At 36.3% G+C, this 17,396-nt stretch overlaps 1 protein-coding gene across 5 annotated transcripts in view; it reads right to left on the bottom strand.

Moving 5' to 3' along the window:
- The window catches only part of PDXDC1 (pyridoxal dependent decarboxylase domain containing 1), a 47,555-nt gene that overhangs the window by 16,012 nt on the left and 14,147 nt on the right, over positions 1-17,396 (bottom strand). For all 5 annotated transcript variants that reach the window (XM_063098651.1, XM_063098650.1, XM_063098653.1 and 2 more), the window contains exons 4-13: positions 15,520-15,600; positions 13,751-13,897; positions 12,397-12,586; positions 9,773-9,841; positions 8,875-8,953; positions 5,081-5,165; positions 4,137-4,185; positions 3,882-3,983; positions 2,901-3,026; positions 78-128 (exon numbers count right to left, since the gene is read on the bottom strand). In XM_063098651.1, the coding sequence (XP_062954721.1) occupies positions 78-128; positions 2,901-3,026; positions 3,882-3,983; positions 4,137-4,185; positions 5,081-5,165; positions 8,875-8,953; positions 9,773-9,841; positions 12,397-12,586; positions 13,751-13,897; positions 15,520-15,600 (979 nt within the window). The remainder of the gene's footprint in view (positions 1-77; positions 129-2,900; positions 3,027-3,881; positions 3,984-4,136; positions 4,186-5,080; positions 5,166-8,874; positions 8,954-9,772; positions 9,842-12,396; positions 12,587-13,750; positions 13,898-15,519; positions 15,601-17,396) is intronic.

Consider the following 17,396-nt stretch of genomic DNA (forward strand, 5'->3'; position numbering starts at 1 on the left):
ATGTGTTAAACCTGGAAAAAATCTAAGTTTAAAAAAAAGTTATTTATTTCAAGAATAGATGAAATTATATACTATACCAAGATTTTGATGTGGTTCACCTTCTTCAAACTTTCCTGCAACCGCTGACTCTGCAAATGACAAAAAGCAGCTTATGTCATTTCATTGGACTGACCCAATTTTTTAAGAAGTGGTTTCCATGAGGGGCTTTGTGGGTCTGCAGACAAGAACCTTAGGCAGACAAAGTCATCAGCAAGTTCGTGATTTCTAAGTTTGGTTGCCAGTTTTTGCATTGCAACATCTGCAAATATTCCCCCATCTTTCACTTAAAAGTTCCATGTAGTGATACGAGAAAAGCTGTTTCTAATTAGACATATGTGAATCTGTCATTAGCAACATAAGTCATCCATTCAAAAGCTACTGAGTGCAAATGTGTGCAAGGTACAATCCTGAATATCGGAGAAGCCAGTGATAAATGAGAGAATACAGTGCACTCAAGAGCTGGGTAAGGGCATGGCTCTGCCACTTACCACCTGCAGGACCATGGGTAAGTTACTTACTTTGCCATTTACCACCTATGACCTTGGACAAGTTATTTAACCTTTCTGTGCTTTAGTTCCCTTAATTATAAAATGGGGGTGATAATATCTATCTTACAGGGTTGTAGTGAAGATTAGAGGTGTTGATATGCGTTAAGTGCTCAGAAACTGTAATTACAGTGTGCATTGTGTGAGGGCCACCATCATCATCGCACCATCATCATTGCTATATTAATGACTCAATTTCTGTTCCCTCATCACTGAGTTGGGAATAATAACAGTACCTAACTCATGGGGTGGGGTACATTAATTCAACAGATATTCACTGAGTATTGGACACTGGAAAGTCCCTCATGAAAACTAATTCTTAATACATTGTGATTGGTGGAACTTACATTGCAGTGAAGTTGTGGGGATTGTGCTTGGCACTGAGTAAAATGCTCAATAACTGCTACCCATGAAGAAGAAGAAGAAAGAAGAAAGTGGGAGGAGAAGGAGGCGGGGGAGGAGAAGGAGGCGGGAGAGGCAGCGGGGGAGGGGGAGGAATAGGACAAGAAGATACTGATTTCTGCTCTCAGGGAATGTATGATCTCATGTGGACTATAAGGCATGAATATACACAGATAACCACATCGAGTAAATTTCCATGCAGTTTAACACGGCCATTTAGCAAGGTGAGCCAGCAGGAGGTTATCATTCAAATCCACATGAGTATTTGAGATCAGCTACAGTTTTTGCTTGCAGGAAGATGCCAGAGCTGTGGTAACGTCAAGGGTTTGGTAGTTAATGTCATCATTATTTTCCTGCACTCCATAGGCCAAGGGGAATTGAAAAACTTTCCCTTGAGTGCCCAAACCGTCCCTAAACTGACAAAGTTACTATGGCAATAAAGGCTTCTCCTTCCTAAGAATCAAACTTCAAGATGTGAGCTAACAGCACAATGAGAACACATTTTTGAAAATGTGGTGCTTTTGTAAATACAATGAGCATAAATCTTAAAATTATTATTATTATTTTTAACAGGGCTTACAGCCTTAAAAAAATTTTTTTTAATGTAAAAATGAACTATCCTAACATATTATGAACCAAAGGACTACTGCTAGAGCAACATGAACATACTAATTTTTCCTAAGTATAAAAATGACACTTAAGAAAGTACAAATTCCTCAAGAATATATTTTAGAGCAAAGATTTAAACCTGTATGCATAATTTACTATATGATATGGCACTACTGTAAGAGCTTTACCTGTATCAACTCATTTAAAGTCCTCAAGGGCTGGCTGGTTAGCTCAGGTTGGTTAGAGCACCGTGTTGTAACACCAAGGCCAAGGGTTCAGATCCCCATACTGGCCAGCCACCCCTCCCCTCCCCAGAAAAGTCTTCAAAACAATCTTTTGTTATATTATTATTCCTATCTTATGGGTGAGAAAACAGAGGTGTTGAGAAGTGACATTATGCTTTTGAACTTAGGTAGGGCTCAGCTCTTACACTGCATAAATATGGCTTTTTCTGCTAAGTACTATGGTTTAAATCTTTGTGTCCCCTGCAAAATTCATATGTTGAAACCTAATCCCCAATGCAAGAGAATTTAGAGGTAAGGTCTTTAGGAGGTGATTAGAGCATTGCGGGTGAAGCCCTCATGAACAAGATTAGTGACCTTATAAGAGGCTGAAGGGAGTATGTTTGCCCCTTCCACATGTGAGGACTCACAGAAGGCATCATCTATGAGGACTGGGCCCTCACCAGACACTGAATCTGCTGGCCTTGGTCTTGAACTTCCCAGCCTCCAGACTATAAGCAATAAATTTCTGCTGCTTATAACCCAGTCTCAGGTATTTTGTTATAGCAACCCGAACCAACTAAGACACTAAACTACAGCATAATTATATATATTTTACAATTCAAATGGAAGAATTAGAATTGTCCCCAGATCCCTGCAGATTAGGAACCCAATCAAGCCAGTTGGTGTTAAAAATATCCATGCCATCCAAAAGCATCCTTCAGCCTTCCTGGTTCCTTACCCTGGAGTCAGTCAGTCAAGGGGAACATCTATGCCCCCTTTCTGCATCCTTCTCCACTACCTGGAAGTCATCTTGTGACTTCTTTTCTCAGCCCATGTGGACACTGGTTTTCATTTTGATCTGATACCATGTGGACACGAATGCTGAGACCAACCCCAGCACTTTCTTCCAGAACTTTGAGAAAGAAACATATACATGTGGGGCAATTAGTCTGTTTGCTCATGAGATGGTAAATTTAGATGATGAGGTAGTAGATGCAGGGTACATAAATGAAATATTTTTCTATCTCTGCTTTTGCCAAGGTGTCTTTGTGACTCATTTAAACTTCAGGTGTCTACTCACCAGTTGACAGGCATGCTTTATCCTCTCCACAATCCCATCAAGTCCCAAGTATTGTAAAGATAACCACAATGGCAGGGCACGGAGTTTGTCTGCTGGCTTATTTGATGTAAGACCAGAAACTAAGGTCTAAAAAAGCCAATATGGGTTTATTAATCAAAGCCATTGAAATCTCATAACAGAATCAACTAGCTACCATTCACTACACACTTAGTCCATTACAAATGCTACGCTTTAGATATTTGGCTTGCATTATCCATTCGATCCTCCAACAACTCTATGAGGTGACTATTCTAGGAAACTCAGCTCAGAGACATTGCTTTGTTCAAGGCTAAGGAGTGGCCAAAGTCAGGATGAGAATCTAGATGGGTAACATCCCAGAGCTAGAGCTCTTTGCCATTCAAGACGTAGCCCATTCCAAGGTTGCTCTGAGTGTCCTCAAATACCTAGGCATTATCGACTGAGCAAGATATCAACTGTTTTAGCAGGAATCACCTAAAGCTTATTTTACACATGTATCACTAATTGATCTATTATCAAGAACCACAACTATGATTTAAAAAAAAAATCATGCTACAACCTATTGGACAATGTGGATCAGGAGCCTTAAAATACTTAAAGTACTTCCGCTCAGTTATTCCACTTCTGTCTCATTATTTCAGTAACAGAAATTTGAAAATATCTTTAAAGTTCACAAATGGAGTATTAAATAAACTGTGATACTTAAGTGAAAATACTATGCAGTCATAAAATGCCACTAAAAAGTCTTCATACACCCATGGAAGTGAAGGGTGAACAAACAGAACCAACAGAAAAATATATGTGGTATGGTTTCACTTATGTTAAAAGATTTTTTAAAACATGTAATAGAAGTGGAATTAACGAAAATTTTCACTTTTTCCTTTATTTTTCTGTATTTTGCACCCAAAGCCAGTAATGAATATTAGCCCCTCTGCACTACCTCCCCAGGGAGAGTAAGCTTACCAAGGCAGGATCATCATGTTTATAGAGTGTCACTGCAGGAACTGCTGGCAAACCCAGCCATGGGCCAGGAGTCATCGTCATGCTGTCACATTTGGTTGCAGCCTACCGAAAAGAGAACAACTTTTTATTAGATTATCAGAATACACTAAACCCAACACCCTCCTCCATTCATAAAAACCGTGGAAAGCCATCAGGGATTGAGTGATTTTAAATTCCTTCTTAAAAACAACAATATTTAGTAAATCAACAACATACCAGCACTGACGAGGAGACATAACCTAGAGCCAATGTTGCCAGATTCACACTGGAAGAAAAAACACCAATCTAAGAACTAATTATTTATTGTTGCTTATTCACCAAGTACGTACTTTAAAAAAAACAAAGGCTGTGCTGTTGTTGCAAGTGGACATTTAAATGTCTTTCAGCTGTGTTATTAGCTTTCATAACAGCAACAGAAGATGTGGTTTATACAAATTTCAAGAAAACTTCGAAAATGCATTTTAACCAAAATGTGTTTCGGGGGACATTTCTTACTTACTTCATATAATGACTGTACTATTCTATATCTTTCACAGCTACTATTTTCCAGTCATCATTTTCTGAGGTTATAATAAAAAGAAACCTGGATACAGGCTATTTTGACTGCCCTGCATCCTCTTCCCCCTCTTCTCTTAATGGCACTCCAACAGCCTTCTGGGAAACCATCCCAATTTCTATTAGCGCACAAGCTTAGGGTAGAGGAGACAACAAACACCACCTGCTCCAAAGGTGGGAAAATAACTATCAGAGTATGACATTTTCCTGGCCACAGAAATTTGTTCAATGTGAGACTTCTGACCCACTAAACACAAAGCTGGAAAGAAGGCTAGAGTTTCTGCAGCTACTTTGTACTGAAATAGCAAAGTCTGTCCACAGACAGGGCCAACACAGAGGAAATCAAGCCAAGTGATTGTGATTGGGGGAGGAAGACATTGAATTCCAGTTGACATGCTGCTTAAAGCCAGTCCTAACACTGGTATTTTTGGTTATGTGAGCCAATAAAATCTCTTTTTGCTGAAGCCAATTTGGGTTTTGTTATATGCAACCAAAAGAACGCTTAGTGATGAATGTCACCACAAAGTGAGAGCCTGGATGTCCACTCTCCATAAGGACTATGTGCAGGCCCAACATGGAGCCCAGCACCCTCCCCATCTACTTACCCCTCCACGTGAAGCCATATGCCATACTGCTCACAGAGCTCTTTCAAACGTCCAATCTTGTCTGTGTGTCCTACTGCAGCAGTTCCTGGGAAAAAACAAATAAACAAGGATATTAAAAGAAACAAATATTTTCTGAGTCTTTACAGCATAAAGGCTTTTATACACTTTATCTCCCTAGGAGGGAAGTAACTTCTTATATCCCTATTCTGAGATTTTCTTTGTGGACTGACTTAAAATCAACTTTTGCAAGTTGGTTTACACAAGTTTTGAAAAGTGTGTATTCTCCATTATATGTATCTAATTGTGTTACTGAAATCTTTTATATACTTGTTTTCTATCTACTTGATCTGTTGATTCATAAGTATATTCAAGTCTCCCACCAAGATTGTGGGTTTGTCAATTTATACTTGTATTAAAGTACTCAATAAGTATAAGTCAGTTTATTTCTTTAGTTTTCCTTCATATATTTCAAAGTTATATTCATTAGCATTCATAACTGTTATTTCTTTTATACTATGTCTTTCATCAATATAAAGTCTATTTTATCCCACACTAATATTGCTAACAGTACTTTTGTTTTGTCAGCAATTTCCCAAGATCCTTTTCTTTTCTACTCTTTTATTTCTATTATCACTTCCCGGATTATTCTGACTGAGGTATGTCCTTTATAAAAAATACATAAATAACTACAGATTTTTTTTCACCCAGGTGCTTTGTTAATATAGAACATGTATTCTGAGGCCAGTTGAAACATACCTTAAGCCACTCCCTTGGTAATTTGCACTACAGATTTTGCTGGGCAGATCCTTTTTCCGACAGAGCTTAAGTAACATGGAGTCATGCATTCTCCCAGCTGTCCTAAATTTCCAGTTAACAGAATTCCAACTAATAAGCTTTTAAACCCTCACAATTGCCTCAAACACAACTAAAAAAAAGTGGTTCTTCTGCAAGGTCAATGCCAGGAAAAGGGCTGAAAACCTTTTTCCCCTCACATATAAATCCATCTTAAATTTAAAAAAAAAATTTTAACTGACACATTTAGTTTAGTTGAAATAAGATCAAACGCCAATGCATGGATTGTGCCACATGACCCTTTCATCAAAATAAAAGCATAGTGCTGTGTTTTAGGGACTAGACCACGTTCAGATTCCCTTCTCATATTTTTTGGCAATGTCTGCTGACTAATCCCCGGGAAGTGTATTCTGGAGGCTGTAATGCAGTCACACTGGTAAGTCCCTCAGTCACATGCAAACTGCAGCTCCTCCAGTCTATCAAGGATTTGAATATGGGTGGATCTGTTTCCTTCTAAACACACAATACGGTAAGTCAGGCAGCAAGTGGGGTTTTTCCTGCTTGCAACAGGGTAGACATTTAAAGAGGTTTTTCTTGTTTGTTTTTTTAAATAAATAGCTTTATTAAAGTATAATTTACACATAATAATGTATATAACATAATTTACATGCATCCTTCCAAGTGTACAGTTCAGTTTTGACAAATGTATAGTGTGTAACCACCAACACAATCAAGATATAGAATATTTCCATCACCCTCAAAATCACCCTCATCCTCACTGCAGTTGCTCTTTTTCCCACTCCTTACTAGCCCCAGACAATCCTGATCTGTTTCTGCCACTGTAGTTTTGTCTTTTCTAGAATTTCATATCAATGTGATCATACAGTATGTAACTTTTTGTCTGGCTTTTTGTATTGATCATGCTTTTAAGATTCATCCTTGTTGACGTGCATTTCATTCTTTCCATTCATGCTTACTATTCCATTATATGAATATACCACAATTTGTTTATTCATTCACCAGGTGAAGGACATCCAGGTTGTTTCAGTTGTGAACATTTGCATACAAGTTTCTGTGTGGATGTATGTTTTCATTTCTCTTTGATAAACACACAGAAGTGGGACTGATGGGTAATATGGCAATTCTATATTTAGCTTTTTGAGGAACTGCAAATTGTTTTCCAGAGTGGCTGTAACATTTTGCACCCTACCAGCAATGTATGAGAGTTCCAGGTGCTCTGCATCCTCACCAGCATTTGGCACTGTATTTATTTTCTTCATTCTAACAGATAGATAGTAGTAGATCACGGTGGTTTTGGTTTGCATTTCTCTAATGACTAATGATGCTAAGCATCTTTTCAAATGCTTCTATGTTCACAGATTTTCTTCAGTGAAGTGTCATTCAAATCTTTGGTTCATTTAAAAAACTGTATTGTTTGTCTCCAGAGTTAAGAGTTCTTTGTATATTTTGGATGTAAGTCCTTTGTCAGAAAAATGTTTTGCAAATATTTTTCTCAGTCTGTAGCTTGCCTTTCCTTTTCTTAATAAGGTCTTTTGAACAGCAAACGCTTTTAATTTTTGATAAGGTCCAACTTACGGCTCATGCTTTTTGTGTCCTTAAGAAATCTTTGTCAAATCGAAGGTCACAAAGATCTCTTCCTAGATTTTCTTCTAGTTTTATTATCTTAGATCTTATTTTAGCTCCATGAACCATTTATAATTTTTGTACAGAGTGAGGTCAGGGTTAAGGTTCAGTTTTTTCCCATATGGATATCCAATTATTCTAAGATCACCGGAAGAAAAGACTATCTTTTCTCACTTGAATTACCTTGGCATCTTTGTAAAAAAAATCGAATGAGTATATATATAGCACGTGAGTCTATTTCTGAACTCTTTATTCTCTTAGATTAATCTCCAGTCTTACTTGTAGCTTTATAGGGAGTCTTGAAGTCAGATATAAGTCTTCCAATTTTGTTCTTTTTCAAAATTATCTTGGGTACTCTCAGATCCTTTGTATTTCCAATGTAAATTTTAGAATCACCTTATCAATTTCTATAAAAAATTGTAGGCTGCTGAGATTTTGATAGAGATTGAATCTGCAGATGAGGTTGGGGAGAAATGACTTAACAATACTTAGTCTTCCAACCCATGCACATGGCTTATTATTCCATTTATTTGGGTCTTCTTAAATTTCTCTCAGCACCATTCTGTAGTTTTCAGTGTACAAATTCGTATATGTTTTGTTAAATTTATCCATAAGCTTTTCATGTTTTTAAATACTATTATGACATTTTAAATTCAATTCTAATTATTCATTGCTAGTATACACAAATCCAGCAAACCTGCTAGATTTGCTAATTAGTTTCAGTAGCTTTTCTTTAGTGTCCTTAGGACTTTCTATCTATACAATCATGCCATCTGCAAATAAAGACATTTTTACTTTTGCCTTTCTAATCTTATATCATTTATTTTCTTGCCTCATCTTATTGTCTAAAATTTCAAGTACAATGCTGAATGTAATATGAAAAAAAGAGCAGAAAGTAGGTAGTTAACCTGCTATCTACAAGATGAATATTTAACTGTGATATTTTAAAATTCAATTCAGGAAGGAGAAAGGAAGTACATGAAGGAGAAGATAGAAAAGCATTTACAACCTAAGTGAAGAAGTACACACACACACACACACACACACACACACACACACACACACACACACACACACACACACACACACACACACACACACACACACACACACACACACACACACACACACACACACACACACACACACACACACACACACACAGCCCAAAACAAACCAACAATGAAAGAAAAATCTAATGAGCAATTTTAATACTGTAGTTCTCACCACAATGCGGACACAGACTATCTTAAACATGTGGCACGCAAACATTTCTTAAGACTTGGTCTTTTTTAGGCTCAATATTTAGCCTCCCTCTTATATATCCAAAAGTGCAGACTCAGATTCACAATACCTACCAGCATTTGCGACAAGCAACAGGGGCAATCTTCCTCGTTCTATATCATCTTTAATCAGTTTCTCCAGGAAAGCAACATCCTGGGGTCAAAAACAAACCACAAAACATGAAGCAACAAGCATAAAAGTATATAATGAAAAATTATGACTTCCAAAAGATGACGACCCTTGAAGTTAATTACTGAAATCAGTTCTTATTCTTGACAATTTTGTTTTATCTAATCACGTGTGAAATCAAATTGTTTTCTTGGAGAGTAATAAGAAAAATCAGTTGAACAAGATTAAAGGCGAAAAACCGCAGGTATATAGGACTAACATTTCTCTAGTTTTAAACATGCACATTTAATGTTCTCCCACTGCCCTCCAAAAAAAGCCAATAATGTACCTACTATTACTCATTGATGTACCCGAACTAGAAAATAAAAGTACCTTGATAAAAGAAATGCAGAACTCTACCATCTATCCCTTTTACTTCTGGCTTTAACACAGAAAGGTTTATCACTTGCATGTCTAAAAATAAGCAGAACTCAATTCCAAGGTTATAATGAAGAACCTCTTCTTCAAAATTTGCCCATTCATAAATCCAGGCAACAGTGATAACTACTTAAATGTATGAGCTTTAGAAGGAATTTCTGATGCTTCTTTAGACTGCCATGTTTCTACTTACAGCATGTGATATAGTGATTACAAGATTCCTTAAAAGCCAGGTGCTCCTGACCTGTATACCAGACAATCATCACAGACATTCAAACACAGAAGCATGCATTATGCAATGGAAAGACCTAAGCAATAAATGAATAAACTAATTATCTGGAGGCCAGCCAACAGAACTTCAGTTGAAAGGAAGACAGTTTCAAAACACAATTCCCTATTATTTCACAAACCAAAAGGAGAACTCACCATCTGATGCTGGGATCCAAACATAGTGTTACAGGGCACACGACACAAGCAGGGGAAGGGCAAGCTGAGCTGCAAGAAGAAACAACGCAACTTTACAAGAAAGATCTCTGTCACCATTCACTCAGGATTGTGAAAGACTGTAGCTCTAAGACAAGACACAATTATTCTTTGAAAAGAAATTTCTTTCCTTAGGAACTAACTCTTAATATTATAAATAGATGTTAAAGAACATTTAGAAAGTCAAGCCAAAAAAAAAAAAAAAAAAGTGAATTTCCAACTGCCTTATAAGAGGATACAATGTAAAATTTCTAAATGAGTCAAGGAACTATCTCTGGTATATTCTAGAACATACCAAAAAACAAAAACACTTTTCCAAACAAACAACTGAGTCCTGAGCGTTCTGGGGGAAGTAATTTAGAATTTGGATTTTTCCTCCAAGCATTACTGGTTAGTAATACCAGCTTAAGGCAGTCAGAGAACATCTTACTGATTGGTCCACCCACCCCTAAAAAGTAATATTTAGTATGGATTTGCAGATGTACACTTCTTAAGAGAAGTGAAGTGTTATAGATGGAGACAGTTATTATCAAATTAATTTTATATTCTTCATTTTTAGCTTTCAAATCCTTTAGTAGTTTATAGTGTTAGGAATTGTAAACAGTGCAGCATATCGTTCTGTATAACTAAGACTTGGCAGCATTTAAAGACCAAAAATTTAACAAGCACTTCGTTCAATTTCTTCCTTAAAGTTTTTTTTTTAAATTACAAAAGTAATACCCAAGTAAAACAAATCATTAAAAAATAGACACTTAAAGTGAAAATGGCCCCTATAAGCCACCAACCAATCCACCACTGTTAACAGTTCAGTAAATAACTTTCCAGACATTTTCTAGGTATCAATATATGTATTTATATAAATTCTTCTAGGTATAAAAAACACATACATATAAGCATGTACATACTTTTAATATGAACATGATCATCTTATATATACTGTTTGCCATCTGCCTTTCTCACTTAACAGAATACTCTTACAAATCTTTTATTTTTATTTACTTATTTACTTTTAAAAGATGACCGGTAAGGGGATCTTAACCCTTGACTTGGTGTTGTCAGCACCACGCTCTCCCAAGTGAGCTAACCAGCCATCCCTATATAGGGATCCGAACCCGTGGCCTTGGTGTTATCAGCACCATGCTCTCCCAAGTGAGCCACAGGCTGGCCCCTCTTACATATCTTTTAAGGACTATTTGCTGCTCAAGACAGTCTTGGGTACACAAGAGCCTAGCTTGCAGTAGATACTCAATAAGTAATCTGCTTCATGTTTGTCTAGGAATATTATAAATCTCCCATTGTGTACACCCTCAAGAAGAGGACATAATTTCTTGCCACTGATGATCACAGCTCACAATCAACTTAAGTCCCGGAGCTTCCCTCATCCATGCCCTAGAACCCTTATATCTTACAAGAGAAGAACCCTCCAATCTTATGGGTTTTGCCTTAAAACATTCTTGGCTGAGAGGATTAATAATTTCTTATCTCAAGGTAGTCCCTACAGTTGGGCTACATGCACCATGAGCTTTAAAAATGGTGAATGCTATGGGCTAAATGTGTCCCCCAAAAGTTCATGTATTGGAAACTTGACCCCCATTGTAATAGAATTAAGAGGGTGGGAAATCCAATCATGGTATTTGAAAGGTGGCGCCTTTAAGAGGTGATTAGACTGTGAGGACCGTGACCTCATGAACGGATTAATCCAGTTGTGGAGTAAAGGGTGTGGTTCTGATGGCTTTACAAGGAGGGCTAGTGAGGTGGTTAGCTCACTCTTGCTTAGCCCATCCTCACCAAGTGACATCCTGTGTCATTACAGAGAGCCACCATTAAGAAAAAGGCCCTCACCAGATGTGCTCCCTGAACGAACCTTGGACTTCCCACCTCCAAACTGTAAGAAATAAACTTTGTTCTTTTATAAAGTGCCCAGCTTCAGGTATTCTTTTATAAGCAACAGAAATGGACTAATACAGTAATGCTCTTTGATTTTGTAATTCTAGATCGACTCTGAAAATCTATCTGAGGAACATAACCCTAAATATAGAAAAAGCTTTATGTACAAAGGTGTCCATAAAAGCACTACACAAAGAGCACTACCTGAAAATAGTAATAGAAAGCAAAAGAATGGAAACACTGTCCAAAAGAGAAACAGTTAATTAATTATACACTCACTTGAAGAAATATTATGAAGACATTAAAAGTAAACTTTCCTTTGAAGAATTGTTAAAGTATAATATACTCCTTTTCTAACAGTAAGCAAAAAAAAAAAAAAAAAAAAAAAAGACATATGGCCATGTAAAAACACCTAAATACCCTACGATAAAGTCTAGAAAAAAATAAAGTGTCAACTGTGGTTGCCTTTGGGAAATCAAAAAAATAAAAATATATCACATATTCTTTATTTCTAAATACATTATTATATGTTTCTTTTTATAATGACAAAACAAGCATATAAGAATCTTTCTCTTCACTCAGAAAGAAAAGCAGCTAGAGAAATGAGTCTATACACTTTAAAAGTTTCAGGACAAAAGAAGACACTGTTTCTCTGAAATATCCACCTTATACCACATTACCTGATTACAGAGGTACTGGCCCAGGCCAGGTCTAGCAGCAGCACTAAGATATATAACAGGTTTTTTGTTATATAACACATTAAATCCATCCACTACAAAGTCTTCATATCGAGAATTAATGGCAAGCCTACAGATCTTTGCAAGTCCTTCTCTTTCTTCTTCATGGAAATAAGCACAGCCATTTTCATACCTGTTAAGAGACACCCATATATAAATATACTCTCATGTCTGATTAATTCTGATTTTATATGTCAATCTTACAATCACAGAAGCAATTCTTTTCTCAAGGTAGAAACTGTCAGCTGTATCAGAGGATAGGAATATGAAACACCCTCACACGGATGGCTGACAACTCATTACAGCTGCAGGTTATAAAGGAGAGAGGCAATAACTCTTCATTCATACCCAACTCAATAAAGGGCAGGAACTATGAAAACAAGTAGAGACTAGGAGTCCCCCAGATATAAAAAGCCTGAAGATCATGGTTCTGGTTTATTCTACAGGAAGGCTGGCACTGGATAAGCAAGCACCGTTCTTAGCAGCATCTCAGCCCTAAAACATCCAAAGTGAAAAAAGACTGTCAAAAACTCTAGTCAGGCTAACTTTTGTTTTTACTATAATCTGCTTAGGGAGTTTATTCTTCTCAATCTCTAGAGAAGAAGGGAGAAAATTTCAATTACAGGCATTAGATTTTTACTAGAACAACAGAAAATTTCCCTTTGTAATAAAGTTAGGCAAACTTACACTATACATAGGACAAGCTCTTTCCTAACGTCTGAAAGTGAGGGTCTCTCAGTTTAACTGTTTTAATGTTAGGCAAACATTCCTTCTCTGTAAAAGTAATAGCGTAAATACCATACCTCTGTTTCTGTCTCTCCTACTGAAGAATCCTTAATTTGTTGTAATTCCTTAATAATGCCAAGATTATCACAGTTTAAAGCAAATTTAATTTCCTAACACATACTCATCTTCCTTATGACAGTTTCCTTTCTACTAAAGCACATTTGATCCAGTATTTGATCCAGATCATTGCTCTATCTTCTGTTAACATGTGCCAATTAGAAACCCTAAAAATAACTACTGACATCAAACATACATGTGCTTATATGTTCAGTTCTTTATGTATATTAATCCATTAGCTCATTTAATCCTAAGAACAATTCCATGAGATAGATAATAATGCTATCTCCATTTAACAGATGACAAAACTGAGGCATGGAGATTAAGCAATGCTTCCAAGAAGGAGAGGCAATTTGCACCCAGGTGACACAGCTCTAGAAAAAAGGATCTTTCACAGTCTATACCGGACTCATAAATGTCTTTACTGGAAACTAAGAACTCTTTATGTCTTTACCTGAAAATTCTGCATAGCCATAAGGTAGTATCTGAAAGTATCCTAGTTGTAAGTTTTCTCAGCTTCTCTTTGTCCAGAGTTGAAATATAAGCTCCCAGACTATGCCCCAACAAAGCCATGTGACCTTGTTCTCCAATATTATGAATTCTGTTAATCAAAATTTGTTAGATTAAAAAAAGTGTTAGAGTCGAAGCATAAAAAAGGAAAGAGAACTTAGAGACACACTATTCCACAGAAAATTCTGTCAGACTTGATATCCACTTACTGGCTCAGAAGGCAGAAATTCATATAAATGTAGAAAACTCAGTGCATATAAGATATCGATAGTTTTGGGAGAAAAATATTTTTAAAATTAAATACCAGCCTTCAGAACTATGGAGAGTAGAGCCAAGATAAAATGAGCAGAAAACTTTTAAAAAAAGAATTATTAAATAAAGATCAACTCTCTGCATTAAACAGCTATTTATTACAATAATACAGCAAATTCAAGGGGGACTAGGTATTGTTTGATATACAATTAAAATGGATGGACTAATTTCTCTTATAAAGAATAACTATAAATAATAAGAAATGGGTTTACAAATGTTAACTATAAACAGTAAGAAAAAGACAAAGAACCAAATAGGATCATGGGCAGAGGACAGTTCATAGAAAGAGAAACATAAATGAGTCTTCAAATATACAAAAAGACACTTAACCTGGTTCATAATAAGAAAAATACAAATGTAAATTATGCTGAAATATCATTTCTCACTTATCAGAATATTATTTCTCAGAGATCCTAAAGTCAGATAACACCCTTTTAGGAAAAGGTATGGGAAAAGAAGTATTCTTATACATTGCTGGTGCGACTGTTAACTGGTGCAACTCCATGGAGGGAAATTTGGCAATATCTACCAAAATTACAAAAGCACATACTATTTGACCCAACAATCCCACTTCTAAGACTTTATCCTCCAGCCATACTTGCTTCTATGACAAATGACACATGTTGAAAGTTATTGACTGCAGCAATGTTTATAATAGTAAAAGATGAATAGGAGACTAGTTAAAGAAAATTTGGTTCATCTATTCAAAGCAAAACTAAACAGCTCTTAAAAAGGAGCAAAATGTGTGCATACTATTTATGTACTAGAGGAGTGGGCATGGACATTCTGCTTGTGTATACACCCACGTAAAATACTTCTGGAAGAGGAGGCAAGAAACTGGTAACATTGTCTATCTCTAGGGAAGAGAACCAGATAGGAAGGCAGAAGTTGGAGAGGAAAATTGCCTTTGTATACTCTTTTTTATCTTTTGAATTTTAAGCCAGGATGACACATTACTTATTCCAAAAAATTAAATTTAAAAAAACTAAAGAGAAAATAAAATTAAATAAATAACTAGAGATGAATAAATAAAACAGATGCATGATTCAGACAACGTGGACTACCACCAATCAATTTAGCTGCCAAAATTCTTAGCAAGCAGAAGCAATCAGAAGCAGGAAAGCACACAGCATTTATTTTTGAGTCCTGACAGCCCCTCGCTAAGACACAATACCATAAAAATTACGGGATCTGATTTTAGTAATGTGTTCCTTTTACAAAATATATTACCTAAAATACATAAATGTCTTTCTGAAAAGAAAAAAATGAACATTACTTTAATATCATATGCAGCTCTTAATGAAATATAGCTTCTTATTTCAGAAACCTGTCATAATGCAATCACTACTGCAATCAAGAACACAGATTTTCAAAGAGAAGCTGCCAACTGTTCTCCATTACCGGGCACTCAGGGGCTCCTCATCTTCATCTCCGTGCATCAGATTCTGAACTAACTGGAGGATGCTCACCATATCTTGTCCACTGCAGAATAAAAAAAGAGTTGTCAAACTGGTGGAAAGAGTACACACCCACCACTCTCTCAGTATTTTGCTCTTCCAAACTAGCTTTGGAAAGTGTGTTGATTTTTTGTTTTTGTTTTTTTTAATCAGATAGCTACAAGAGAAAGAATGTGGCTTCAGATACAGTTCACACTTTTTAAAAAACCAACTTCGAATTATAAACTGAATTCTGAATATAACCTTACTGGTTGTTAATTATATCTTCTACCTAAATATGAGTTTGACTTTTAAAAATTTCACCAGTCTTGCTCTAGCAATATTTCTGTACTGGTTTGTTTGAATCTTGGAGAAGACAAAGAATATTTAATAAGCATGTTGTAAGAGCCAAGAGTCCTACAAGACACTAGGAGGTCACAGAAGCAGCAAGCATACCCCAATGCCACTGACATATCTACTTTTCCTCCATGTAGGAGTTTGTCTGTTTGAACAAACAGCCTTGAACATGTAATACAAACATCATTTACTACCAGCTCTTCTCTAAGCTGTTGAACTTGAGATCTGCTTAGAGTGTAAAAAGATTTACTTCTATCCAAGACATGTTACTAAATGCTCATTACATGGGGAGGTGGAAACTTACAATAAGAATATGAATGGCTAAAGTAGCAAGCAATGGCAAGGCAACTTATAACGTGGAATGCAAAAATTTTATCCCTCTATTAATGAGAATATACCTAATAAAAAGTTTTCTCTTTCAAAAAAGAGGTATTGTCAAAACGGTGCCCCAAAACCCATCCTCCCTAAGGTGCTGACCTTCAAGTGAGAGGGGTTTTGGTTTTTGTACACTGTAGAGATTAGGGTAGGCAAGGGCCCTTGAGGCACACTTGGATGCTAGCCACATGACCTTGAGCAAGTTATTCAACCTCGCTAAGTCCCTACATGACAGAATTGTGAGGATGCAATCAGACAGTGCATGTAAAGCATTTAACACTGTGCTTGGCATATCATTAGTCTCAAATGTTGGATATTAGCATTATTCTGTGTAAATACTCCTGACCAGTGGCTTCAGTGTGCTGCCACTCTAAGAGAATTTACAAATGTCCTTGGGACTATATCTCTTCTAGGGAAACTTCTGTGGAATTAGGAGAATAAACAAAACTAAACCCTTTTGTTCCCTTCAATAGGCCTGGGATGAGGAGACTTACAGGATTTGCTTCCCATTCTGAGTTGCAGAAAGGTCTTCACACCTAGAAGGTTTCAAATTAACACCATTCATGCCACAAGTAGGAGTGGCTATTTTAAAATATTGGCATCTGGGTGTGTTAAATGTGACATTATTGGCACATTGTAATCCTTCCTTCATACTTTTCTTCTGCAACCCTGTACAATTTATATTCAGGTCAAAGGACAATTTAAGGGAGTTGTACTGTTTACCTATATGCAGTTTCCTGGTTATAAAAGAAAAAAAATGTTTGTCTCAGGGAAGCTGAGCTGGGACTTGAATTCCAGACTGACTGCTAACATCTTGTGAAAATTTTAGTCAGCTACTTATTTTTATGATATTTTTCCTGCTAGCTCAAACCACAAAAACTTGACAGATTTGCTTTAGTTACCAAAAAACAAATCACTCTGGCAATAAATGATTAAAGCTGACATTTTCTTTTCTTTTACTATATTTAAAAAATGATAAGTTATCGAATTAAAACATATCTCACAATAAAATTCAGTCTGCTGATTAGGTTACAGGTTTCAAGGATGAAGTACAATATTCAGTTATAATCACAAATTCATGAATTGCTTTGAGTCATGAGGTTGTATTAA

Source organism: Cynocephalus volans, chromosome 6, assembly GCF_027409185.1.
Source record: "Cynocephalus volans isolate mCynVol1 chromosome 6, mCynVol1.pri, whole genome shotgun sequence".
In the NCBI taxonomy this organism is placed as follows: Eukaryota; Metazoa; Chordata; class Mammalia; order Dermoptera; family Cynocephalidae; genus Cynocephalus; species Cynocephalus volans.